Here is a 27,533-nt window from a genome sequence, read left to right as displayed (position 1 = left end):
GACATTTCGAAGCATTTGTAATTAATTCATATAGAAAATCTTTCCCCCCTTTCTCTAAATGACTAGCCGCGAACGGCAAAAGGTAACTGCTATTGTCTCTGTGAAAGGACACCAGAGTGGTGCGCGTCAAAATCACACATCGAAATAAACAGAAAAACTCACTAAATCTTTTTTTTTCCTCCTAAGCCAGCATATTGACATCCCTGTTTACACATTCAAGATTCAAGGTAAGCGCTCACACACAGCCCTGAATACAATCACAGAGGTTTGAGATTCTGAGTGTGAATAAAGATGCATGTGTAAATGTTTAGATATGTGAACACGCAGCCAGATGGACAAAACTAAAGTCTGACTGCATGTCACAACTCCTGGCAGGGAGCCAAACACGCAGGTGTGTTTGAATGTGTGTATGTGTGTGTGACTTCTCATATCCATTTTGATAAAGTTAATCCTTTCATGTAAGAGTTTTTTGGGTGATGTACAGTACTCTCTAAATTCTACAAAGTCCCTGAACTCCCACCGTCTATATGCACATTTACATTCTGCCCTTCCTCCCCTGCATCATAGAAAGAGATGAATACATTTCTATACTTCTTTCTGTTTGGGCCGGCATGTAATACTTAAACAAATGAGTCAGACCTTCAGATAGCCTGAACAAATAGCCCACACAGAGAATATTTCTGCGGTTCTTGTTCGCCAATGACGGCCACCAGCAACCACGTGCATCCACCTTGAAGTGATAATAGCCGCCGTCATTCCACGATCGTCTGAAAAGCCTCTAATGCAGCAGTTGCTTAGCTTGTTGGCAACACATTTAACTGGTTAAATAGCTTCATGGTGAAATAAAAAGGAAAAAAACACATCAAAACTAGAGGTATTTGTCTTTTTTCATTCCTCTTTCTTGATTAAATCTGGCGCCTGTGTTGACCAACGACAGCTTGGCTGGAGATTTGTACTGTTGAACTGATGTACTGATGTACTGTAAAATTTCACACAAAAAAAGATTGAAAGGTCTTTAAGTTCATTTGCTTGTGTATTTTGTTTTTGTATATTAATGTTAACTAATAATAAGAGAATTGATTTTAAAAAATCTTAGAAAATGATTGCTTTGAATAGATATTAATGTTAATGTCAACTTTATAGTTAATCGTTAAGTTTATGTGACAGGCATCATGAAATCAATCTTTCTAATTTTAGCAGCTTCAGTAAACCAAGTTTACTGTGCTATATTTCTGTGTTCTGTTGGCTGCAAACTAGTCAATCATATCTGTATTTTCTTAAAGATGTTAAGAAAACACACAGATCTAACTTCATCACTGATAAAATCATCTTTGTGATGATCAAGTTAAGTCAGAGTAACTTGGTTTACTGAAGTTGCCAACACTTAAAAAGACTAAAGTCATTTCACTTGTCATTTTTAAGTTAAAGCGTCTTCACAAAATTAAGTAAATATACCTAAATTTCAAGTAAACTTCACACTTAGATATAAAGTAAATATAAATTCAGATTCATAGTTAAATTTACTTTTGTTTTCCAAGATTATTTCGAGTAAGATCAACTTGTCAGCCTGGTACACAGAATTATTTGGTCTCTATACATACAGTATATGCCTCTTCATGACATCAGTACAGCAGTAACTCACCTGTTTAAATGTTATTAAGTTATGCAGAATTAGGGCGTGCTCACTTTGAGTGACAGGTGTGTGTCGTACATTGGCAAGTTGCTGCCAGAGCGACAACATAATGTAACCATGGCGTTACGCTAGATTCACCGATTATAGGCATAGCTGCAGCTTTCACTATTTCAGTGTGTTTTCAGTTTATTAAACTTCATCGTAACATTTTGATCACCTAATATGTCTTGTTGAGTTTGGTTGTACTAAAAGTCCCTAAGGAATGTTTAGTTTTCTGGTTTACACATCTTTTTAAAAATCATTTTAAGCTTCAGTTTTTGCCAGTAAAAATTAGAATAACTACAAATACCAAAGCTTGCCTTGGAGTTAGCTCCAGCCTCTCATCCAAACGGTCACTTTTGGCTCCTTCTGGCTTTGACTTGGTTACAGCCCAACTTCAACACTCCATGTTTCAAAACCAGCCTGTTCTCACCACCAAGTCCTCAAATACAGCCGCTTAGTCGCTGATACCGGCGTCAGACACCAACGCAAAAAGGCACCTTTTGCAACATTATGATACGCTGCCAGGTATTGTCAGCTTAAAACGCAGCCAAATGTCACCTTTGGCGGTGGTATGATACACCTCAGGGCAGCCAATGGCCACCTTTCACAGCAGTATGAATATAAGGAGTGGGCAGGAGGGGAGAAGGACGCGTTCAACAAACTTTCATCAGCTCTCATCCTGGAACCTGCTGTTTGCTTTCTGTATGATGTTGAGCCAAGCCATGATGGTTTTTGTCAACTTTATCACCTGCTTGTGTTGCCTAAACCTAACTACAAGCTTTTGTTGCCTAAACCTAACCACCAGCTTTTGTTGAAAAAGACTATATGCATCGAACAAGCAAAAACTAACAATTTCCAGTAAAAACAGAGGCGTATTTTGAAAAGACACAGCGCATATGACAAGCATAAACTGACCCGATGTCCCAAAAAGTCAACAGCAAACATAAGAGGATACCTAGTGCATCATATGTCGACGGGAAAGTGTCTGGCCACGCGGCACTGTTCAATGAGTTGAGATGAGAAAGTGTTGTTCAAAACAACAATTGAGGATCCCTCCTCAGCTGCTCTTCCTGAGGTTTCTTCCTTGTTTTTCCCCCGTTATAAGAGAGTTTTTGGGGAGTTTTTCCTTAGGATACGTGAGTGTCTAAGGACAGAGAGATAATGATATGATAAGATAATGGGCTTTATAAAAAAAATGTCTTGAATTGAAAAACAGAAGTCCACAAACCATTGCGTGACGTCTCTGTGGCTACATCCATTACTATTATTATACAGTCTATAGGCCGTGCTTATTCTACCAGATTTATTTTCCCATTCCACCTACACGGCAGTTTCAAACTTCTTCAAGATCTCTGTCTGCTTGCAGCCAAAAATATGATTACATTTCAAAAAGACAGAGTGTTACTAATTCTGTATTGATTGAATGAAAATATGCAGGCCGCACTGTTGAGATATTTACATTTTCACATGTCTGGGTGATTCAGTAAACACCGCGTCCTCCCTGATAGACGGTTAGCCCCTCAGCCTCTCTCCTGGAGGTGATGTCAGTCCACTGAGATGACTACGCAAGTGTATCTGCGGCCGAGCCTCATCTAAAGCCAGACCCATCCACACCATTGTGTCCATTTTCTAAAAGAGTGAGTGAGCCAGAGCGGCGTGGGGGTAGTGACTGAGCCTCCCAGTTTCATGTGTGTGTGTGGATTTGTTTGTGTGTGTGTGCGTGGAGAGAGTGTGCCTGTCCAAGAGGTTGCCAACTGGCATTAGGGGAATGTGAATCAGTGAAGGACCACCGCGGTGGTATCCAGTGGTGTTGTGAGTGTGTCCCCCTCAACGCACACACCCCCCACCACCTCCACCCCTGTGTTCTTTCTCACACATCCCCCCCCCTCCTCCTCCTCCCCCTCCTCCTCCTCTCCCCAATCCTTGTCCCTTGTTTCTGCCTCCAGCTTTAGCACTTCCTAGTTTAGTTCTGCCTGAGCGCAGAGCAGCTCTCTCTCCAATTTAGTGAGTGGCAGGGAAGATGCAGACTGACACCATACTGATTCAGTGGTATGTATGTGTGTGTACTTGTGTGTGTGCGGAGATGTGTGAGCCATTATGTGAGGGTTAATTGAAGAGAGAGAGTGAGAGGGGGGAAAAACGCAGACGTAAATAAGGTTTAAGATGTGTGTAACAGAGAAAAAAGGGCACATTAGCAGCTGAATATCTTGATTTCACCTCTATAATCTTTCTAAAATTATCAGCAACTGTTGCCACATGACCTGCGTGTGTCTCTCCTAATTAATAACCCATTCATGTGAGAGAAAAGAAGACAAAAAGAGGCTTAAAAAAAAAAAAGAGGATCAAATCATATCTTTTATCAGCCGCGATGCCATATCTCTAAATCCTTTCTTTTCATAGTGAAGACTGGTGTTTGCACCAGGGCTGCTTCCATGTGAAGCCTGTATGTGTAGAAAGCTATAGCTCTCTATGAGAAGGCCAGCGCGCAGTCTTCAGGGTGCCATCCTGTGGCAACATCAGAAGAAATGTCAAAGATTTTGAAGGCTTGGTTAAATACAACTGGATTTCTTTGCCTTAAACCTTCAATGACATTTTTGGCTGTCGGAAAGGTCAGCGTGCAGCTCCTGTGAAATGCTAGCTCTTTTGGGGTGAACTTCAATACAGGATAATAAATCCCTCTCTCTCTATTTTTCCCTCCGTGCTTACAGCGCCGGCCGTACCACAATAGCCCGTCAACAAGTAAGAAAACATACCCGGCTTGATGGATATTTCTCTGCGTACTTTTCTTCAGCCTGATAAATCTCTTTATCCTAAAGCAGTTATGATAAATCTTTGCTCAGCTCCGCCACACGACTGCAAAACTAATGTCTGCAAAGTCATTAAAAGAAATACACAAAGCCGATTTTTTTAAGTGAATCGCATTTACGCTCGGAATAATGAATGTTTCTCGTCTGCGAGGGTAAGTGCGGTGTTTATTCATCAAAGTCAATATTGGTTATGAAGCCAGCTTTAGCTATGCCAATCTGCAAATAAAGGTTTTTAAGTTAATTTACAGGTGAATTCTTCAAGGATGCGAGCCTTAACATTTCACCCCTTCAATTTACAGTTTGTTATCTTTTTTAAAATCATGATAATGTGTCAGTTGTGACTGGAGGAGCTCCTTTTTTTAAGCTCATCCCATGAGCACTGTTGGAAATACATTAATTCCTTGTAAAATGTCTACACTTCAGGCTCGTAACAAATGCATATGAAAAGATAAGGTCAGTTAAAACCTTAAAGTCTGAGTAAAGCTAAAGATTTATGCCATGACTGTGTCACGCCGCAGAAAAATGTGTTATGTGTTCCCTTGTCAAATTTGAATTATTAAAAAACTGCAGAGTCTATCAAATTATGTTATGTTTCCAAATCCAGAGGTGAAACTGCTTCTGGTTATTTATAACGTTTGGGCAAATAGGATAAAGGAGGTACCTTGTTATTGTTCTCTGCTGTATTTTTATGAAGAAAATATGACGATAGATAAAATAATATAGAGACTTTGGACAAGGACCCTCACATGACTCCGATAAAATGTCAAATGGGACAATCATGTTTTCAGAATAGTTAAATAAATAATCTTATTTGATCTTATTTAAAAAAGATTCTGCCATACTTTACCTGTTATTTGGTGCCCGCTTTATTTGGGTGCCATTTCATCCACAATGGACATGTTTTTGTGGCACAATTATAGGTAATTCTTTAATATTTTTAAGTGACAAAATGCAAAAATTGTCTGTAATATGACAGGTTGGCACACAATAGCATAAATCATGGATTTATGGCACCTGGTTGGCTAAAAAATGCTTGTTTTACTGAAGAAAAATGTCCCATTTTACCTGAATACATTAAGTAATCACTCGTAACCATTTCACATAAAAAGTAAAGAGAGCTGTGAAAATATTTCGATTAACGGTTAATAAAAAGTAACACCCTGCAATTATTTTTGCTGTTATACACTTATTATTTTAGCTGCAGAACTCTTACTACCAAAGTGAGAAAATCAGCATGCCACCTGGCTTTACTTGTTCTGGGACCAGAACTCTCTGCTCTACACATAATAGTTATCTCAGACCATTGAAAATAATTGTCTCATGTAAAGCACATTTGTAATAACAGCGCAAAAACATATTTGGTTATTGGCTGCGAACAGTTAAGAGCCCAAGATGTAAAATCTTATTTTTTCCTGATGTTCCCAACTTCACCTTCGCATTATTTATTTATTATTTTAGTTCCTCAGTGTCGTTTCATTCACCCGTGTGTGTGAGAGGCGAGTTTGCTAAGATCCACAAGCCCGCTACGCGCTTCCGGTCTAATAAATATATGAGTAAACATCTCTGTTAAATGCCACAATCATATAAACACATGCAGAAAATTCATCACTAACGTACCGTTCATTTGTTTCAGCGTGAATCGGCAGTTACTGTTTACTGCGGTGGATGTGTGCTTTAATGTTACCTGCTATAAGCTGCTAAGGAGAGTCTGCTGCTTCTTTTCCATAGGGGGGAGGAGTGGGGGAGGGATTATGTTAGGGATGGCTCCGGTGCGTCACAGTGCAGGCTTTTAATCCCGCACAAAAAGTCCTGGACACAAAAATGGTGAAAATAACAGTTTAATGGTTGATCTCAACAATGCAGTAGTACAACGTGATCACTCTTAGCACATGTTTTCAATGAGGATTTTCCAACAGTTATACAAAAGAATGCTCATTTTTGCTTTACCCAGCCTTTAAATAAAGAAGTTTTTTTAAAAACTGCTCAACACAACTTGTTTCAGCTTTTGACAACAGCTCATGGGCTTCCTCAGTCGATGGATTTGTGCAATTGTCATGGAGAGTTTTAAAAAGAAGGGTCAGGAACCCCTGCCCTCGCCCCAATATAAAAACCCCTTCAGTCAAGTGTAAAGCAGTAACATACACATTACTAACATGAGACTGTAGAGCAGAGATCTGCCTATTCTTTGTTAAATATTCTAATACATTTTTGGTGACATGTTTACCAAAGATTTAATATGAAAGGTTATTTTCTGAGTTTGCTCAACACAATTATCAAACATGACGTGCAACAGAAAAAAGGTTCTTGCTACCTGAGGCAAAACAGGTATGATGCAAACACATTGTCAGTGCATGTTGTTCATGAGGATATAAAGGTCTTCTCAAAATTATGTTAAAACAGCATCTGCAAACATTTCAGGAACAAGTAGATATGGAGCCCCTGAAAGGGACGGGGAAGGAAAAAAAATAGATGGAAAAAAGTAAACCATTTTAACTTACAAAGCTTTACTCACTGATAAAGGCTATACAGATGTGAAATAAGCAGCAACCTCAGAGGCTGAAAAATGAAGCCAGTGCTGAAGTGCAGAAAAACTGCAGTTCCTTGAATGGCCACTTGAGGCTGGCTCCAAGAGTGAGTCAATCCCCACAGATCCCCCATGTGAAAATGCCAAACTTTTTTAAAAATACAAAGGAAAGACTTTTCCGTTTTTAGTAGGGCCATTGTTGTCTAATCATGGCCTTGGTTACTCCTCAAGGGCCGCTTCCGAAGCTCAGTGCTCTCATCCAAACACGGTCACCTCGGCTTGGACAAATCTGTAACTTGTGGTGTCAGAACGGAAGTCCACAAACCACTGGGTCACTTTTTAAAAAAGATACTAAGAAAAAGTACCATATTGCATTCCAGGAGGAAATCTACCAAAGGAGCAGCATGATGGTACTTTGCACAAAGATGTGATTAAAATATTGATCCTATAGCAGGTATTGGTTTGCAGTCACTTTTCATTAGTTGCAGTTGTTTTCACAGCTGTGACTGCAGTCCCTGAGTCACTTTCACTGAAAAACAACATTATCACAGCATTGTAAACTGTAAGTACAGGGCCAAGAAGGTGGAAGCAGGGTGTTGCATTACTGTGCTGGAGGATGCCTCGTTTTTGTGCAATTCGCAAGAGGTAAATATGCCACAGATGTAAGCAATCAAGCTGCAACTTGAGTTGTATAATATTCCGTAGTTCAACTGTCCGCCTGTAATTTTACCCCCTGGCTTTACCAGAGGATGTTGCACTCCACCATCCACAGTGATGCACAATTACTCCTTCAATATGATGCCACACAAAGACGATTTGGAGAGATGGAGAATCTGATGAAAAGCATTGAACAGGAATTAAATCATGTTTTCCACACCATAGGTTCAGAAAATGGTGCTTGAGACACTGGAGAGCCCAGCGGCGGATTCCAATCTGTGGGCTGAAATTGGAAATGAACAGCGGTGCCGTCTCCATTCTGACAGCCTCGTGTCAATAAAAGTCAGTTTCCCTCCATTGCTTCCCATCGCTGACCACAAAGGGACTTTTGTCAGCTACAGTCAGAGCGCCGCGCCGGCTAACATTGTGCTAGCAAATGGTGATCAAGAGCAGTAAGATCTCAGCGATTAATGTGAGCATACATGTAGACAGCGAACGACAGAAAGAGGAAAACAACGTCTTTAATACCACCACCTGTGCCCGTAAGTGCCACATTATACAGCAGTGAATTGGTCGTTTTCTGCAGTCAGAGTGAGCAGCACTCGCCAGCTCCCTGTGCGCAGGAGATCATATAATGTGATTTATGGTTCTGGAGTGAATTATGGAAACACTGACCTTCCCTTTACATCCCATCAAACAGATAACTGGCCAGTAAGTTGCTGTTATGATAGGAGGAGGGGGAAGAACACTGTCATGCCTGTTTACATGTTCTGATGCAGGCGAATGGCAAATAGGACAAGATTCATATCAGACGCTGCCTTTGATATATGAATAGGAGTCAAAAATTTGGCTACAGGAGAACTCAAACTGTGTGTTTTTTAATCCTGCTGACATATTTTCAGCAATGCTACCAGCTCTGGCCTTAGTCTTACAAAATGCCATTATAGGTGGTATCTTACATTTTTCTTTTTTCAACAGAATGTCAATTCGCAGATTTGAAACAGGCAAATGGCAAAAAGGGAAATATTCATATTGGACACTCAGTGGTGTAAAAAAAAAAAACAAAGCAATAATACGTTGTTACAGTTTTAAAGTACTTTTTGGGAGCTTTTTTAGCATTTAATTGTAATTTTACTTTTAATACTTCAGTACGTTTAATATCATAATATTACTTATGATGCTCAAACACAATAAATACCAAATACGTTAACACTTTTATTCAAGAAATCTTCCAATAGATGACTTTGACTTCTTTGAAAGCTATTTTCTGGTATGGAATCTGTACTTTCGCTCAAGTGTGGCTTTTACTTAGATGAAGGCCAGAGTTATATTTTGTTATATTTTTCTTTTGTGTTATAGTTTTGCTTTTAAAATGTTGCCTGTGTGGGTTTTATTGTGATTTTATGTCTAAAACACTTTCTATCATGAGTTTAATAAGTGCTATAAAAATAAATCTTATTATTCAGGTATTACTTTATGAAGAAAATTATATGAAAATTAGCAACAAAAAAGTAAACAAAACAAACAAGAAAATTACCAGGAAAAATCCCTTAAAAATAATGAGAATTCCATGAAATTAATTTAAATATATAATTAAAATACATGTTTTGACATTTTCCCTTAGCTTTAAAAAAAAAAGAATGATTTTCCAAATAGAGTAATTTTCTGCAATTCGTAGAACATGTCTGTCCAAGTTGTTCCTTGCCTTTTTTTCCCATATTTTCAAAAGAAAACAAACCAATTTGTGTGTTTCAATAATTGTCAAAACATCTAAGCATCTAACATGAAAGGGTTAAAGGTGGTATCTCACATTTTTCGCTCTTTAATCAGAAGAATGTGATAACTATACCATCTCTGAGAATTTTTTATTATAATTTTGAAGAAAAAAAAATCTCCCCCACCTTTGTTTGCACTTTTAATTTGCATGTTGGGATGCAGGTGAATGCCAAATAGGACACGATTCATACCGGACGCTAGCTTTGATATAACAGCAGGAGTCAAAAATGTGTCTGTGGTAGAACTCAAAGTGCATGTTTTTGTTTTTTTTTTTAATTTATTGTGCCAACATATTTGCATCAATGCTACCAGCTCTGGCCTTGGTCTTTAAATGCCGTTAAAGGTGGTATCTCACATTTTTATTTTTTTAACAGAATGTCATGATTGTCTGAGGTTTTTTTTATTATTTTAAAAAAAAAAAAAAGAAAAATCTCCCCCACCTTTGTTTGCACTTTCAATTTGCATATCAAAGAAATCCCATCGGGACCTGCTTTGCATATTTACATCTGATTAGTAACTTTAAATGAACATGTCAAAAATGGTCGAGTTTTCTTTTTTGAATGTGCGAGGACTACCTAGCTTGTATAATTAGTGCCAGCACATGTAACATAGCCAAAAAACAAAACAAGCTGATTTCAAACAACACAAGAGGCACCTTTTATATTGCCTTTCATTAGGCATACTCAAATATTCCTGTCTCACCTTGGACCTCAAAGCTTGCTAAATGATAACTCCCTTCGAATGATAAAGACAAAAATATGTACTGTATGTTTGTGGTAATATTTCTTTGCAATGACATTAGGTCTTGTAAATTCTATCAGTTTGCTTCTGATGGGAATATTTTTAGATGTACGGAGGAAGAGTTTGAAAAGAGAACGGTTGGGTTCAAGGTCAGTTAGTTCTGTGACAAAAACAATCTGTCTGCTTACCGTCATATAGTTCAAAGTCACAATAGGGTAAAGTGATATTCTGTCTTCTTACCTGACAGCAGAGTATGTCTCAATGCTGACATGTTATTCCTCTCATTCTAGAGACCAGAAGTGAGATCTAAAACCAAATTTAAACATTTTATTTTGCCTGTGTTTTGTCACATGTGGGAGGGACAGGAGAGACAGACTCAAGGGCCCTTTCTTATTTCCACCGAGTTGACATGTTTGACGCCTCCTGTGTGTTTTTGTGTGTGTTGGGGAAATTTAAACCAAACTTTTCCCTGCTGAAACTTCTGGAAGGATCCTGCAGGCCACAGCATGCACGCAAGGAGCCCCAAAAAATGAACTAACTATGTGATTATTAATTGGAGTCTATTTTGATTCAGTATTCCACGCTGCATATCGTCACGGGTCCTCAGTGGGATTGTGTCTGCGTAGCGGTGTGTTGGGGGGTGGGGGGTAGTCTGGAAGGCTGTGCCGTTTGGAGCACGGCTCGCTACCCGCACATCGGCATACCAATGAGTGGGGTTAAGAAGGCACGGCTCCTCGCGGAGACACCGTTCCTTCAGCAGACCCAATCCGCCAAATCTCCACGGACCTATTTCCAAAAGCTGCTCCTAATGTGGGCCTGTGTCAATCACCCCCACAGACAGCTCCCCCTCGCCCCCCTCTCCTGTCCATATGAAATAGTCATACATTAGGAACCAGGGGAGAGCACCTTGCTGTCTAGGAGTCCTCATGTATTCTAATGCAATTCAAAAGCTATGGGTAGTTAAGTGGAAGACAGTTGCTGGTTGTTACAGCCGCTCACTGGAAGCGCTTTCCTTCTTTTTTGGCTTTCAAAGAGTCGAATTTCGACATGTAAGAATTCGGCTGTCTTTTGTCTCTGTTTGTTTGTTTATGAAGAGTCATACTGTGCAGGCAAGGAGAGGATTTAACAGAGGAAAGCGTCGCTCTGTCAGCGAGTGGACGGGGGCTCGATATTGGATGTCGCGGTGACATGTTTATGTGACAACATCATTTGACAGCTCTGACACTCCATAGACAAACACCTTCAAAAGAGTCGACAGTATACCTGCTCAAAAAATATAGGGATACCTTTTTGCTGCCAAATGTACACCAAGTTGATGGGCTAATTTTGTTTTGTTTTTTAGACAGAGTTTCAAACATCAGGGTTACATTTGGCAGATATGCTTTCGATAAGCGACTTAATGTTGCTCGACTGACTGCTACAATCCGCAAAATATTGGTTGTAGGTGATAGAAAAAGTTAAGCTGATAGCAAAAAAAGGATAAAATTACATTCCCTGTGGTTTCATTTTCATCAAGCATTCAAATTTTGCATTTTTTTCCCAATATAATTAACAAATCCCATGAAGACAAAACGGCCTTAAGTCTACAGGATGTTTTTGTTTGTTTTGTTTTGTTTCATACTTAACTACAACCATTTTAAATCCTTGAGAAGCAAACAGCCAAAACAAACCAATTCCAACAATAAAAAACCTTAGTTGTTCTAATTCTGGCAGAAAATTGTGTATTCATGTGGAGTCTAAGTCAAGTGACAGGTCCAAATTTTTTAGTAAAGCTGGGGAGTGAAACATAAGATTCAACCACTCTTTCCGCATCAAATCATTTTCATACAGTTCCTAAATATTAAAAAATGGTAATATGTACCTTATTTTTACAATTCTTAAAAGAGGATAAATCATTTTCTAAAGCGGCTTGTCCCTGTAGGTTTTAGCCAACCCAAGCTGGAGAAAATACTGCATTTGTTTCGGACTGTTTTGTATTAGTGCGGCAGCAGGAGAGTGTTGTTCTCAAAATAAACTACAGTGCCCACATTCACTGTAATGAAGATACATAGCAGCCGGGACAACAATGGGCTCATTGATGTGTTTTTGGACAGCAGTGGAGCTCTATGGCACAAAGGGAATAATGTGATATCGGGCTTTGATACTCAAAAGTTGTTAGTGGAATATATTTGTTGTGGATTTCGATACATCACAAAACTTTTAATTTATTCTATGCATCAGCAGTTCAGGATTCATCAGATTGCTCGGTTGGCGGCTAAGGCTCGACATGCACGACTGTTAAATCCACTCTGCACACAGAAAAAGTTAAAAAAGTGAAGAGGATGATCCTTTCTATCCTGTATTGACTCCTGATTTATTGCAGCCTGGAGTCTTATCACTCTACAACTAACACATTATCCCACTGTCAGGAGTCATACTGCGGTGCCACGGAGGCAGCCGCCGCTAAGTTCCTCCACAACCAAGGATCCAATCTCCTCTGGGGTCAAAGTACATAGGGCTACCACGGCTGGTCCAATAGCACCATGCTTGGCTGAGTGCAGCCCACGCTGAGCCCGAGGTATAGTGGCAAGTCCACGGGACGTGAGGTAGGATGAGTAAACCACAGGGATCTGAGTGGATTTACTCTCCTGCCAGCATCCTTTTTGGTTGGTAGTGGACCTATTGTGCTGGCTCAATGCGTTAGAAGCAACAGAGACAAAGAGGGACTCAGGGAGACAGCACATAAAGGCAGGCAGAGGAAGGTGCTTTAAAATGTTGCCTAACAAGGACACTTTCCTATTAAATTATTAAAAATTGTCTTTCTATCATATAGCAAAAACTAGGCCCCATAGAAAAGAAGAACTGAAGGCCATCAGGCTGAAAATTACCAACACTTGAAGTATAGTTTTTGGTTCATGTTTACTGCCACACAACTTGACTCAGAACTTAATTTTACATATTCTGAAAAGAAGTTGGTAACCCAATTAATTGTGAAGAAGCCTGCTATGCTGAGAATGTGGATTTATTTTAAATGGATTCATTTCAGATACAATGTTGAAGGCTACTCTTGAGAGAATAGCATTTGGCTCAGGTCTTAAACTTAATTGATTTGTTCACATTTATTGTTCTGACCTGAAATTAAGTTTTAGCGCACTGACAATTAAATAAAGCACTGCATTAGTGCCGACTTCTCTCAGACCGACCAGTCTTTTAGAATTGTTGTTATAAGATGAAAAAAAGGAGGGGTCACAGGAAGATTATAAAATGTTCTTTTTGAAGAAATCGCTTTGAAATTTTGTTGCTTTATGATGCCAGAACCTTAAATACCCACACGTAGTGTGAGAGACACTGTGCTGCAGCTCAGCAGTAATGAACAATTCAGGTGGTTGTTTGTTCCTGTACGTTCTGATTTATTGAGGAGTGTCTGACTTGCGCTACCTTTCGTCTTCACCTTTATACGCTCATTCACAGTTACGGAATTCATTTTCAATTCAGTGTGAAGCTGTTGAAGGCTACAGAGATGCAGCGTTCATCCTCTGTGACACAAGATAGTACAATTAGGCTCTGCCTGCTCTGTTTTTGTCCTGGTAAGAAAACGCTGCTGATTAATAAGGGACTGCATGAAAATTATTAGCGGGTTGAAAAAGAGGGAAAAGTTATGTAAGCAGTATTCAACATCTGCAATATTTTCTAATGTGCAAACTCTAATTAACTACGATACAAAATACTCCATTACTGGTAAAAATACCTGCATTCATAATCTAATTTAAGTAAAAGTACACAAGTATTATGTACTGGAAGCATCAAAAGTAAAAGTTCTCATAAGTGATACAGTTCAGTCCAGTAGTTTCAGTGGTTTAGTTCGACATTTTAGGGTTGTTTTTTTTTTTTTTTCCATTTTTTTCATTTTTACTCATGTTATCATTTTGTTTTGGTCGATTTTATTTTATTCTGCATTTAGATCTTTTTCGAACTAAATTCATATATAGTCTTCTCCTTTAATGCTCTATTTTTGGTATTGTTATTTCATTGAATTTTAACTTTTACTGTTTTTACTACACTTTTATGGTTGCTTGCTGGTTTTCTTTTTTTCCTGCAACTTCTACCTCACACTTTGTGCAGCACATTATGCTTCAGCCTGCATTATATCTAAAATGGAACATGATTTTAAAGTCTATATGCACCAGTTGTAATAATAATTAATAACCAGTTGTACCCATTTAACATTTGACTGCGAGATATTTGGCGAGAGGGTGTTTTGCTTTTTTAAGTCAGACAAACGGTCCATTAAAGTATTTTACTTTTTTTACATCTTCCCAACCTCAAACAATTTTCCGACAGTCCCTATTGTTACTTTAACACAAACTCTTTCTCAGAATTGCATCCTGCAGTTCAACTGGATGCAGAAAAACCTAAAGTCCTTTCTTGACAGTATTGAAAACACTTCTTATATAACATGAAGCCCAATGGAGGAATTTATCATTACTGTGCGAAGCCTGATGGTATGTGTGCTTTTAAAATTAATGACGGAAGCACTCTGACTTTTAGTCCATCTAAAATTTTCATTAAATTTCATTATTCAGCTGTCTCTGTGGCCCTGAATTAATAAACTCCAGGTATCATACCATGAATTCATATTACATTTGAGACAGATAGAGCCAGGTATGCATCCCCCCCACCCCCTTTTTTTCCTCTTTACAATATCTGAAAAAAACATACAATTAAAAGTAAGTTCAAAGCACTTTCTTCAATGCGGAACTTTGCTTATTGCCTTGAAAACAGATTGTGAGGACAAAGTAAAGGTTGCTGTGCTGTAAGGCTGCTTCTTACACACATTCAGGTGCTATTTTTATAGATAGAAGTAAGTGGCTCTAACATATATCACTCAATTGGCTGGGAAAACATCTCTTTTCAGTGACATTGACAAATGAAGAGCACATGATAAAGATTTTCCTTCAGTATCTGAAAACCTGCAAAAGCTTAACTTTTATATATTTATAACATGATTTCATTTTATATTTTTGCAAGCAGATGAGGTAGATGGTCCCAAGTACAAAAAAAGGTTATGGTTGAAGCTCCTTAAAGTAACACAGCTGAGCCACGAGGCAGAACATGAATAAAACTTGTGCCAAATTATTTCTGGAAGACAGCTGGGGCCACTCTGTCAAAATAGACCTTCTGTTAACTGCTTTTTTTTTTTTTTACTTAACACAAAGTTGCTTTTTGTATGTGTCCTTTCATTGCATATTGTATTAAAAAAAAACGGCCAGAATTCGACAAAACACCTGCAGATAAAATGGCATTAAAGTCCAAGCATCTCGTCTGCACAATCACCATTTCACGCACGCAATAACAGATTCTGAATAGAAGATCCCTGCTGCGTGTAGGGTTCATGTTTGTTTACCCTAAGTGTGATGGCACCGAGGTTAAAGCTACCTTTAGGCTTAATAAAGAGCCAAAGCTGGAAGGTGGCGCGAACACCTGTTAATAGCGCTGCCCCGACGGTTTTTCTTCAACAGACTCTTCAAAATGAGATTTGAAAGCGGCAGGCTCTGCGGCCTCCACCTTAAACTCATAGCAGATGTAAAGCGCGCGTACCGCAGCACGACAATGCATAAGATAAGAAAAAATGTAGTAAATGATATGCTTTAGAGAGGTTCAGTGTCTGCGGAGGTGGAGGAGGAGAGATGGATGCTAGGCGCGGGTTGGGTCTGGGCAGTCACTGCTCAGGCCTGATGAGAGGTAAACTCAGGAAACAGTTATCAACACAGACTCCAGGTGAGAAAAGTCATTAACTGCATTCAAAGATAGTCTTTTATCTTTTCCCTCTGGAAGGAAAGCGCCTCTGTACTCCCGCTGGCTTAGAATGGATTCCTGCCAGATCTTTCTCTCCTGTGTCTCCTTGACTTCTTCTATCCCTCGTGTTTTAATAAAGGAAGCAACATATTATTGATAGACTGCATATATAAAGAAATAAATCACATATGCTGTACTTCATTTCCACAACACGACTTGCTTTTGGTTGTACTTTGATCTGAGGCTAAGGCTTCTCAAAAAGTAGTATCAGGTGTGTATAGACAGCACCGTGCCATCTGAAAAATGTCCACACACTGATGTTTTTCTGTCGCAAAAAGATGATAAAAAGTGAAAAATGTGGAGAAAAAATGAACGTTTACAGAGTTAAATATTAAAATAAGCCTTCAGACTTATTCAAAGTTAAACCCTTTTCTGTGTGTATGTCTCTTTGTGGTCATTTTGCCTCTTTTTGTAGTTATTTTGTGTCTCCTTTAAGTTCCTTTGAATCGCTTTGTTATTATTTTGTGTGTTGTTTTGAATCTCTTTGTAGTGGTAATGTGTCTCTTTGTTTCTTTTCTTAGACGTTTTGTGTCTCTGAGGTAATTTTGTGTCTCTTTTTTTGTAGTTTTTATGTCTGTTTTTCTTTTGCCCCTTTCTGTAGTCATTTTGTGTCTCTTTGAGGTTGTTTTGTGTCTCTTTGAGGTAATGTTGTGTCTTTTTTGGTTGTTTAGTGTGTCTTTGTTTAAATTTTGCCCCTTTTTGTCGTCATTTTGTGTCTCTGCATTTGCATCTCTTTGATGAAATTTTGTGTGCCTCTGTAGTCATTTTGTATATCCCTGTCATCATTATGTGTCCCTTTATAGCAATTTTGTGTCTATTTTGTTTTTTTTGTGTGTGCCTGTTTTATTTTGCCTCCTTCTGTTGCAACGTTTTGTCTTTTTGCAGTTCCTTTGCACCTCTTTGCGCTCTTGTCTAGTTGTGGTTATTTTGCTCATTATTTTGTGTAGTTTTGTAGTTCCTTTGCAACTCATTGTCATCATCTTGAGTCTTTGCTGTAGTCTTATGTCTTTTTAAAGTAATTTTGTGTCTTTTTTTGTTTTTTTGTGTCTCTCTGTGATTATTTTGCCCCTTAGTTTAGTAATTTTGTGTTTCTTTACGGTTCCTTTGTGTCTCTTTGTGCTTTTTTGTGTCTATTTGTGTTTACCTTTCCTGTTCTGCAGTTATTTTGCATGTCTTTGTAGTTCCTTTACATCTGTTGTTGTCATCGTTTTCTGTGTCTTTGGGACAGTTTTGCATCTCTTTGTTTTTATTTAGACCATTTTTGTGTTGAGTTTGTATGTCTTTGTAGTCAGTTTGCTTCCCTTTGTAGTATTTCTGTGTCTCAGTGAGGTTATTTTGTGTCTTTTTTGGGTATTTGTTGTCTTTTTAAGATTATTTTGTGTTGTTTTTTTTGCTGTTTTTTGTCTCTTTGCAGTTTCTTTGCATCTCTTTATGCTTTTTTAAGGTTGAAGTTAAAGTTAGGTACAGTCAATGTTTGAATTCTCAGAAATCCTACGCGAATAAATGCTGCAACAGTTAAGAGAAAAAAGATGTATGTCAGAGCTGTCATAAAGTCAGTGACTGAGTGTGATTTTTCAATTAAAGAAAGCCTTATAAAATGAACACTGAGGATTACATGTCCTATAATAAGAGTTAAATTAGATATTCTGCTTTAAGAATTGATAATATAAGTATCAAAAGCCTGTTGAAGAGACCCATGTATGTTACAGAAAACAGGACAACCATGAAGACAGTGGAGACAAATGTAACTAATTGTCGTATAACCTCAAATTGGGGGCATAAAAGTGACTAAATAATGGCAGCTAATTTGCCTTGTATTGTGCTTTCTTGATGGGTTTAAATTGAATGAGTCAGGATCCATTCTGGCGTAATGTGAAAGCTGGGGCACTGGTTCACACCGGAGACATTCAAGGTCGAGCTACTCCAAATGAAGGGGTGACGGGGGAGTGAAGAGATTTAAAGTAAGGCAGCTGAGTCAATGGACGGCCGGGGTGCAGATTTGGCACCATATTCATGTAACCTTGAATTATTGTTTTGTTTTTTTCTGCATTGAAAGCTTTTCTACTGGCCCTTCTCAAAAATATATCCTTTTTTGTCACCCACATTAATGACACAATCAGTCAGAAAAAATTGCAGTCACAAATTATTCATTGTAATCCTCCATTTTAGGACCCTAATGCCTCTAATTGGGCTTTTATGACTTACAAACTGTATCTTCCTCTCTCTTTTTTTATTTTTTTATTTTTCCCCTCTGGCGTTTGTTTTTCTTCCTTCCCGCCATGCTGTGGAGTGACATTGAGCCTCTCCCTGTCGGGGTGCTCTCTTGTCTCACTCCAGTGCACATTTTCGCTGTCCCCTCTCCTCCTCCCCTAGACAATGAGCTTTTGACTGAATACATTATCTGAGCTGTTGTTCTGTTTGTTGTTGTTTTAGCATCCAAGAAAAGAGATGAATTATTAATGATGACAGACAAAAAAGAAAGGGAAGAATAAAAAGCTCTAGTATTTTTAGGAATGCTGCTGAGTGCTGCGGCTCCATCAAGAGGCCTGCAAATAAGACTGTGAAAGGCAGCATTTTAATAATACAGCCCATGACTTACACTGTCGCTCTGTTGTATGAATCAGGTACCAATGAATATTAACTGCATGCTACAGGTATTTTACATTTTAAAGAAAAGGAGAAATATATGTTTGTAAATACGGTTAATATTGGGTACAGTGCTAAAAAACAAAAGTTTTGGGAACATGGTCAACACTTCACATAACTGCTTTGTTCTTAATGTGTAATTAGAGACTAAACGCCTTGTTCTTATTGTGCAATTACGGCCCCCAAACTTTGTTCTAAAGGTGTAGTTACAGCTAGGAATGGGCATGAGTACTTGAGTACTTGTTTGGTTGTCAGATTTCTCTAAATGAGTACTCTCCACCGCTCCTCTAACATGTGAAAATAACTTTTTTACACATATATATATATATAATTATAATATTTAACAGGTTTAATGACACAGTCAAGCCGCCAGTCTCGTTGTGAGTTTGTTGGGACAATTTTCTTTAAACGGTTAGGATCACATGTAAGCCGCTGCTGTTGTGTTAGCTCGTGCTACACATCGCCAAACTGACCCGGAGGAGAGGTGCTCCGAGACGGTCCATCAGTGATGCCGTCTAACGCAACATTGACGGCAGTTTGATGGCAGTTTTTCTCTCGCGTGAACTCAGAATTTAGGGTTTTAAAAGGCTAACTGAATCCTGGTCGTTCAATAAATAAGCTTCAAAAAGAACTTGATTTCCATTGTTGGCCAATTTACATTCCCATTCTAATTTTTTTTAATTTTTTTTGTGTGATTACTCAAGTATGGAAGTTACTTAAAATGCCCATCCCAAATTACAGCCCACACACCTTGTTTCAGTATGTAATTACAGCCCCCAGACTTTGTTGTTACTGCCCACACACCTCGTTTTTACTCTGCAGTTACAGCCGGCATACTTTGTTCTTATTGTGCCATAACAAGATTAGCTTGTCCACTTCATCTATGGATTACACTGTTACATTACTTCATTGTGTTATAGCTTTTTTATCTTTGGCAGCAAGCTTCTCGTAGCTTTGCACTCAAGAAATTAGCTTTTTTGTTTTCTACTCGCCTTTTCTATATTGTCGTTTTTGGCGCTACAAATTGAAATAAAGTTAATTAGTATGTTTTAGTTCTTTTTGGTTTCATGTAGTTATGTTGTGACTGCACGAAAAATCTTTAAGGATTATGTATATCTCTTTAGTACTTATTGTCAGATGGATTTTCTGTCAGGGCAACCTTACCGACTAACTGTAATTCTATTTTTATTGTATTGATCCATTAACAACAGGAAACGCACCTAAACTGTATTCAATCCAAAGAATTACGCCAAGATTTTTATTCTTTTCTTTTAAGTTTCTAACCATGAGCATTGCTGCATCAGTGAGTGTTGTATATTGGGAATGTAATCCATTCCATACATTAAAGTACTGGTAGAAACCAGTAAGTATTTTAGTAGTACCTAAGCCATAAATTATATTGTAAATTGCAGGCTGTTGTTGAATGAATTACTACAATGAATCTGAGTTTAGCTGGATTAAGTAACAAGAGGCACACTGAGGCCCTACTTTGACATATACAAGAAAAAAACGTGGTGCAGTCCAGTCCTACAAAGCTCTTAGTCACACCCTAGGATTTTAAAATTAATCTTATTAACTAAGTGCGCAAAAATATTAATAAATGAAAGTTAATTCCAGGTGTTTGGGTTATATAATTCTGAGATTAAAAAAAAAAAAAGGAAAAGCTTTTTCTGCAACAATCAAGTCCAGTACATATATCTCAGTACTGCCATCAAAGTCAATGTATTTCTGAGGACCCGTCTTAATGTCTCAGATCTGAAGCAGGGATTACTGTGCCCCCTCTTGGTTATAAATCAGCACTGCACTGTCATTCAGAGCTTCATTACTGGCAAGTTTTCGGTGAGATTACGGCCAAATGGTGTGATCATTAGAGTGATTAGAGTTGAGCGAAGCCAAAGACGAACGCCAGGGTGACGGATCAGACGGAGAAAAATACATTGTTTTGCATTAAAGAGCTAATTTGTTTCATTGTATAGAATGAGAGGGCAGGGGCGTCTGTTTTGATCAAAGCAGCAGCCCCCGGTGACAAATTAACCGCAGTGATTGTGTCAGTTTGTCACTGCATCGAATCGGAGACGTCGGCCATTCATCACGGAGGAGAGTCGCGTTTTTTTCCCCTTCTCTCAGGATTCACTGATAAGGGCTGAATGAAGAAAAATGACAGAGAGATAGGGCTTGTCCACTATCTATCATGAAGCAACAGGGGCCGTCTACTGTATGTTCAGCCATCAAACGCTGCTTCTGCTTTTGTTCCTGGTTGCTTATTTTATATAGTGCTGCCGAGCATCATGAATCAAACTGGCTTGACTTTGTGGTTTGTGTCAGAAATGTTTCACTATGTCCTTTAAAGCAGCAGTGATTTAAAAAGGCTTCGGTTGCAGCAGAGAGCCTTGAAATGGATTGATTTTAACACCATGCAGCTCAGTTTTTGGACATCTATTTTTTCCTGTTGTTTGTATTTTTAGCGCCTCTTTAAGTCCTTCTTTCCCTCAACCAGGGGGGGAAGAAAAAAAAAAGCCCTGCCTGTTTGGAGTTTACAGGATCAAAGAAGAGGTAAATATCATTTCCATAACATTTGAACCAGTTAACCACCAGCACAATGCAGATAAACACTACTGTAAGCGCCTGACAATGCCAATGAGGCAGGAACTCTGTGATTTGCCGCTCCGCCAAAGAGGAGGGAAGCGAGCGCAAACATGGAGGAGGTGAGAGGTCAACTGTGCTCTCCCCGCATCACTTTCCAAGCAGCCCCTCAAGCAGTGGTGATGTTTTAGGCAACCGTGCCTCACTTTGGGGGGAGGCCTGATGGATGCCGTTCCCAAGGTGAATGGAAAGAATAGCATTAAGCTGCACCACACTGCCTGGGGAGAGCTACACTGCTTTGGGTGATTCATCTATTGATTATTTCTACCCAAGCATGGAGGTGCCATGTAAACACACATATATTAGTAGTCTACAATGCACATGTGCGCCCCTGACACACATGCAGACACAGTGGATCCAGTGAAGCACGCCTCGAGGCCTACTCACTGTTTTATAATCACATTCTGACTCGTGGGCATCTTCAAACCACAAGGCAGATGCATCTGATGGGTAGCTAAATAGAGATGAATGAAGAGATGAAGGAATAAATAAATGATAAATGTGGATTACCGCTATTTGTGTGGGCCAGCTATTGTGTTATTGATCTGTGTTTGGGTTTTTTTCTTTGTTTTTTTTTTATGTATACTCGCACTAGACTTCAGTATGTGGGCCAAGTCATATTGTTATGCTTATTTTGTGCTTTAGAAGATGTGCAAAATTTGAGTTTTTTCTCTAAGTGTAGCACTGAGGATATCAATATCTTATCACGGGACAAAGGGAATGTTCAACGATTTCTGCACGCCACACAATTCATCAGGAAACTTTTGTCTTTGCAAACTTTTAAAACTTTCCTCTGAACTTCTCCACACGATTTTTTGACTGGTTTCACAAAGATATTTTAGACCGCTGTATAGTGTCAGGCCAGAGGTCATTTTGCTCTTTAATCTAATTGAAGGGACTGTTCATTATTTATGAGCGGGGAGGGTGTGGTGCACTTCCAATATTTTTTTAGGCACAGAGAAGCAAGTTTTGTTTTTTTTTTTTCTTTTTTTTAATCTCAAATTGGGTCAAAAACTTTATTGTCATTATGCAAAAGCAAAACAAAACTGAGCCAACCCCAATGGTGCATAATAGGTAGGAGAAAACAAAAACTAAGCAATATTATGACTACATTATGGCTTATGGCAAATATTTGGCTTAGGGGAGGGCCGTTCAGCTCTCAATGGTCGTATTTTGTATTTATTTTAAATACTATCAAAACCCCCAAACCCACAAGTAAGTTTCAAAGGCATGTTTTCTTTAAAAATCTCCACAATCATACCATTTATCACAGCCAGAAACTGTGAATTATTTGTGGTGAAGGCAGGGTCATGCATTTTCCCAGTTGCTCAGGGAGGCTAAAGGAAAATATCTGTAGCTCTGGGGAGGGTCATGATGTAAAAAAAAAAACAAAACATGAAGTCACACCTCAGCCACACCCCTGCTCTGATAAATAAAGTACAGCCCCTAAGTTAGACAGTTTCAAGAATTATGTACTACTGATTCACGCCAAAAAAGTTAATCACCATGGCACAGGTTTGGATTTCCTTAATGTTTATTAATTATCCCCCCCAACAGAAACATGAAAAATAGCAAGGGACTTTTATTTTGACAATATTAGGACATCTACACTATAAATTGATGCAGAGAAGGCACAAATTGGTGAATAAAAATGGAGTTAAACATAGTTGCTCTGACTATGGATCGAAGTTTGTTCAAAAAAGGTCTCAATTTACCCAGAATTTGTGGCCAAAAAAGTCAAGAACTACTCCATACAACAGATGAATTTAGACGTCAATCTCAAGTCCGACTATTACTTTGAAGCCATACTTACAGCCTGTCTTTGTGAAACCAGCTTTTTTTCACAACTGCACTTTCTTCTATTAGAATTTATTTGTAGTTCTTTTAATTTCCACGAGATCTGGATCTAATGACCTTGACTGGCAAACTGTTTGCAACAAACAGAACAATACTTGTGATAATCCTGCTAGAAAACGAATATATTTCAAACTCTTACATCATTTTTACATCATTTACATGGGAGAGTCCTGCTGTTCCACACACCGCTATTTACTTAATTTGAAAATACCTTGTGGCCCCAAATTATTATTATTAATTAATTATTTTTCTTTAGGAATATCAGCACAACAACCAATAATTTAGACATACTTTGTAGGAAAATATCTGTAAGCAAAATGCATGGGACTACAAAATATATCATCATGGAATCAAATATCTTTTTTCTCTTTTTGTTTTCTTTTCAAAATTGTTTTTCATAAGTGTTATTTTTCTAAGAAATAGGAGGAATTGGGTACAGAGCTGTCAAATGGTACTTTTTTGAATATATAACATTCTCTCTTAAAAAGTCTTAAAAGGCATTGAATAATGAATCTAAGATTAAAGCTTTAATAGGTATTAAATCAATCTCTGAAAAGTCTTAGAAATACTTAGAGACAGGAGTAAGATTGTGTCACTTTTTTGGCGTTCCATTGTATAATCTCAAAATAATTAATAATATCTTTTTTAATCTAATCTATTGACTGCCTCTTGCATTAATGTCCCACAGATCAATATAATGGAACCAACAACGTTTATATTTTGTTTCCACCTGAGACGCTCACAGCAGAGGATCCACTGTCTGAACTTTCACTACCAGCACGATGTAGAAATCCAACATGCAAAGTGAGAAACACAAAATTGCCAAGTCATGTTTCATGTTGCAACAAACATTTGGGCAAAATTGTCCCTGACCCTAAGTCACTGATGTTGGCTCATGTTTTCGGTTTGTTTGGGTTTTTTTGCAAAATTTTGCAATTTTGGTTATTGTAAAAGTAATCCTGAATTGAATGCATGAAAGTGGCATAAAACTTAAAAACTCTTATATCAAACTTGCCTTAAGCTGCAGGAACCATGTAACAATGTTTGTACTGTAGTATGTATCATTATAATTTATTATTGATCTATTTACTTATTATGTAATTTCTATTCCTCTGTGTTCTATTTTTTTAGTATAGTTTTCATTATATTTTGAGGTTATATTATGGGGGGCAGTGGTGTGGGTGGAGTAAAGGGATTATGAAAATGCTGTACAGTGTAGGAACATACAAAATAATATATGTTGAAACATGGCTTTATGCACATAAAGTAACACACTAGCTTGAAAAAATACATGGCTGCTTGTGGCCAAACTCTCCAGATGTGTATGTTTTAATAAGAGCGATCCACTGAGTGATCTTGCATTCACACCACGGCCTCCTCATCAATTAGTTTGAATCAGGATGTGCTCGCGTGCCTGAAGTGTCCTCCAGGGTTTAGAACACCCTGTTTGTTCACGTCTCTCTCGAGACAATAATCAACAGAACCTCTTTGCGCAGACGTCTTGTTTTTGTTCAAAGGTTCACCGCCGCTGATAGCATCTTGTGTCACGTGCTGGATCGTAAATGTACATGACAGAGTAGCATTTCATGTTACAGCGCATTATAAATCCAGCTTTCTTTTGTCTGCATAATCATGAACATCACCGCTCAGGTTGGAATTCAACCTTTCAGTGCTAAAAAAGGATAATGCCAGAGTTGTCACTTACATTTGATATCATTGCTTTGGGCAGAAAAAGAGCTCCTCTCCAGCATGTGTGTGTTTCTTTTTCTACTGACTTTTTTTTTTTTTTTTATAAACGTTAGACATGGCTCTCTCCCTTAGGGGCGGTAATGGCATTCTCCATGACAACGGCAGTGTGACACGGCTGTGCCCTTGAGGGCCGGGCGCCCCCTCTGGGGGGAGCGCCGCGGAAACACGACAGGGTCAACGGTCACCTCCCATCATCCACCAGCAACCCGTCCTCCTCTTTCTCTCCCTCTCTCTCTCCTCAGGTGGAGCAAGGAATGTTAGAGAGAGAAAGAAAGTCTTGAAGCAAGCCCACTCAGTCCAGGCCTGGCAAACGTGGAGCTTTTGCCACAGGCGGTTCTGGCTAGGTCTCTACCTCGCATAGCTCCTTGCTGTTCCTCCAAGGCCAGGGCTGGATCAATACGTATAGTAGTGCGGATTCTTTTGGCACCCAAGTATAGCTATGCAGTATTGCCCTGAGGTATGGGTCCGTTAAAGACATAACAGTGTGTGCATGTGAGCAAAGTGGACTGAGTTTATTCAGGAAGGTGTTGAGATGCTTGGCATAAAACTGATGCTTCCAGTTTTTTTTTTTTTTTGTTGCTGTTGCTGGAAATTCAGGAAATTCTCATGTCCCCATTAAATATTGCATGCAGTGTTTTATTCGGGGGGGAAGTATTTGAAATGGATATGGACAGAGAAAACCATCGGAAAAATCCTCAGACAATCACGGATGATTTGATATTGGAGTAATGTGTCGTAAGTTAATTAATACTGCTGAGTTATTAGAACACAATATTCATTTTGAAATTATACAAAATGTGTCACTAGTGATGCATCCACCACAAACTCCTATGATGAAAAAGACCTCACAAATGGATGCTGTCAGGTTATTCATTTCAGAAACAATGCTCTTCTGCCACCTGGTGACTAAAACGCAAACCAATCTGAAACCAAGTTCATGACTTTACTGCATTCTTCATGTCTTTAAAGCATAAAAATCAAAAATCAGAACAAACAATAAATACGCCTATTATTGCAGCTACTTTGTGTCTTTTGTTTCACATAAACAGAAATTAAAAAGCTCTCACGTCAGCGTTGCGTCCGCTTTGGCACGTCTTCAAAGAAAATTCAAAAGGAAGTAAAGAAAAAACAGGACACTGTCAGTTCAACAGCTCTTGTCCTGTACGTTTGGCTTACTCGACAACAAAAAATCTTTTGTGTTCAACACGTCAATATAAGGTCCAACATAAAATGAGACAACAAGGTGTCCCACAAAATGAAAGAGAAAAAAATAAAAGTCAGTCGCTTGTTGTCATGAAACAGTTCGTCTACTTAATAATGATTCATCTGACCTTTTGTTTACGTTATCTGGAGGTCACATGCTGGCGTCCTTGCTCCGATCTCTCACCCTAAACACGGACCTCTATTCAAAGATGTGTGAGGAAACCCGTCAGGCACCTGCAGCAGAGAAGAGATAAAAATATTTACATCACATCTTTTCCAGTCAGACATCAAATGTCCAGAAATATACTCGGCATCATGTGTTCAGCGTCTCCAGGTCTTTCTATTCCAAGCAAGGTTATTATAGTTAACTATAACTGAACTAAAACAATAAAACTAGGTATGAAAAAAAATAAGTGAATTGAAATTTTAAAAAAAGACTGAAAAAATAGAAAACTGAAAAAAAGTGTACTCATAAAAGGAAGTAAAATAAAATAAAGATAAACAGAAAGTGTCTTTAGTTTGTCATTTAAACATTATAAACAGGGTTTTTGAGACCATATATTTCACCCCAAGTTTGAATAGTAAAAGAAAGCACAGACCTCCAATGTCAATATTTCTTCTTATAAGACTGTTCACTCATTCACTTTGTACTAGCACTATTTGTGATATTCTGACAGAGATATACAGAATTTGAGTGGTCAGAAGACTAGAAAAGTGCAGTCTATGTACCATTTACCATCCAGAACAGGGATGTCAAAGATTTGGCCAGTGGGCCTGAACTGGTATGCCAAAGGGTCCAATTTGGCCCACTGGTTGACTCTGTATGCACTTGTGAGGGCCAAAGGTCATGGTCAGTCAAAGTTGGGCCATTGGTGAGTGTCCAAGGCCCTTGTTGCTGCACTGTGTGTCGCACCATTGGCCATAGTCAACCCATGTTTGCCTGTCAGTGAATGAAATCACTCTGATTGGCCGTTCAGCTCAGTGCACAACGAGAGAAACGGAAGTGAGGAATGTAAAACGGCGCACTGTAAATATGGTACGCTCTTTCAAAAGTGGATTGTGTTGTTAATGTGCTAACTGGCTAGCTAGTGTCAAGGCGGTCATCCTGTTTCTCTTCTTGAAAGATAAATACAGTCGACAGCGTCTTCTGGTATGGGGGGACATTTCCTCTCACACAGGCGCAGAACATACATGCTTTTTGGCTGGCGGACTTAAACAGCAAGTAGCCAACTTCATGTAATACTGTGGTCATATCTAAAGATATTAAACATTGTGCAAAATATTGTCAATCAACAGTTTAAGTACAAAAACAAAAAAAATCTGACTTCTCTCTTAAAACATTACTGGTGGAACCCCATTGCTATGACACTGCCAAAACTTAAGAGAAGATAAAACTTTAGATGTCCAAATGGTTTGTAAG

General features: G+C 38.6%; 1 protein-coding gene across 2 annotated transcripts in view; it reads right to left on the bottom strand.

The window, feature by feature from the left end:
- The window catches only part of LOC121963028 (cordon-bleu protein-like 1), a 54,859-nt gene that overhangs the window by 15,615 nt on the left and 11,711 nt on the right, over nt 1-27,533 (bottom strand). The window contains exons 10-11 of one of the 2 annotated variants that reach the window (XR_006107192.1): nt 26,242-26,347; nt 6,167-6,291 (exon numbers count right to left, since the gene is read on the bottom strand). Coding sequence is in view for 1 of the 2 variants with exons in the window: in XM_042513393.1 (XP_042369327.1) it covers nt 26,340-26,347 (8 nt within the window). In the remaining variant the exon portion in view is untranslated. Of the gene's footprint in view, nt 1-6,166; nt 6,292-24,663; nt 26,348-27,533 lie in introns of those variants that run through there. The other variant, XM_042513393.1, reaches the window with a different exon arrangement.

This window comes from Plectropomus leopardus, chromosome 24 (genome assembly GCF_008729295.1).
Source record: "Plectropomus leopardus isolate mb chromosome 24, YSFRI_Pleo_2.0, whole genome shotgun sequence".
In the NCBI taxonomy this organism is placed as follows: Eukaryota; Metazoa; Chordata; class Actinopteri; order Perciformes; family Serranidae; genus Plectropomus; species Plectropomus leopardus.
Note: the sequence above shows the minus strand (reverse complement) of the source record. Positions and strands in the feature narration are given on the sequence as shown.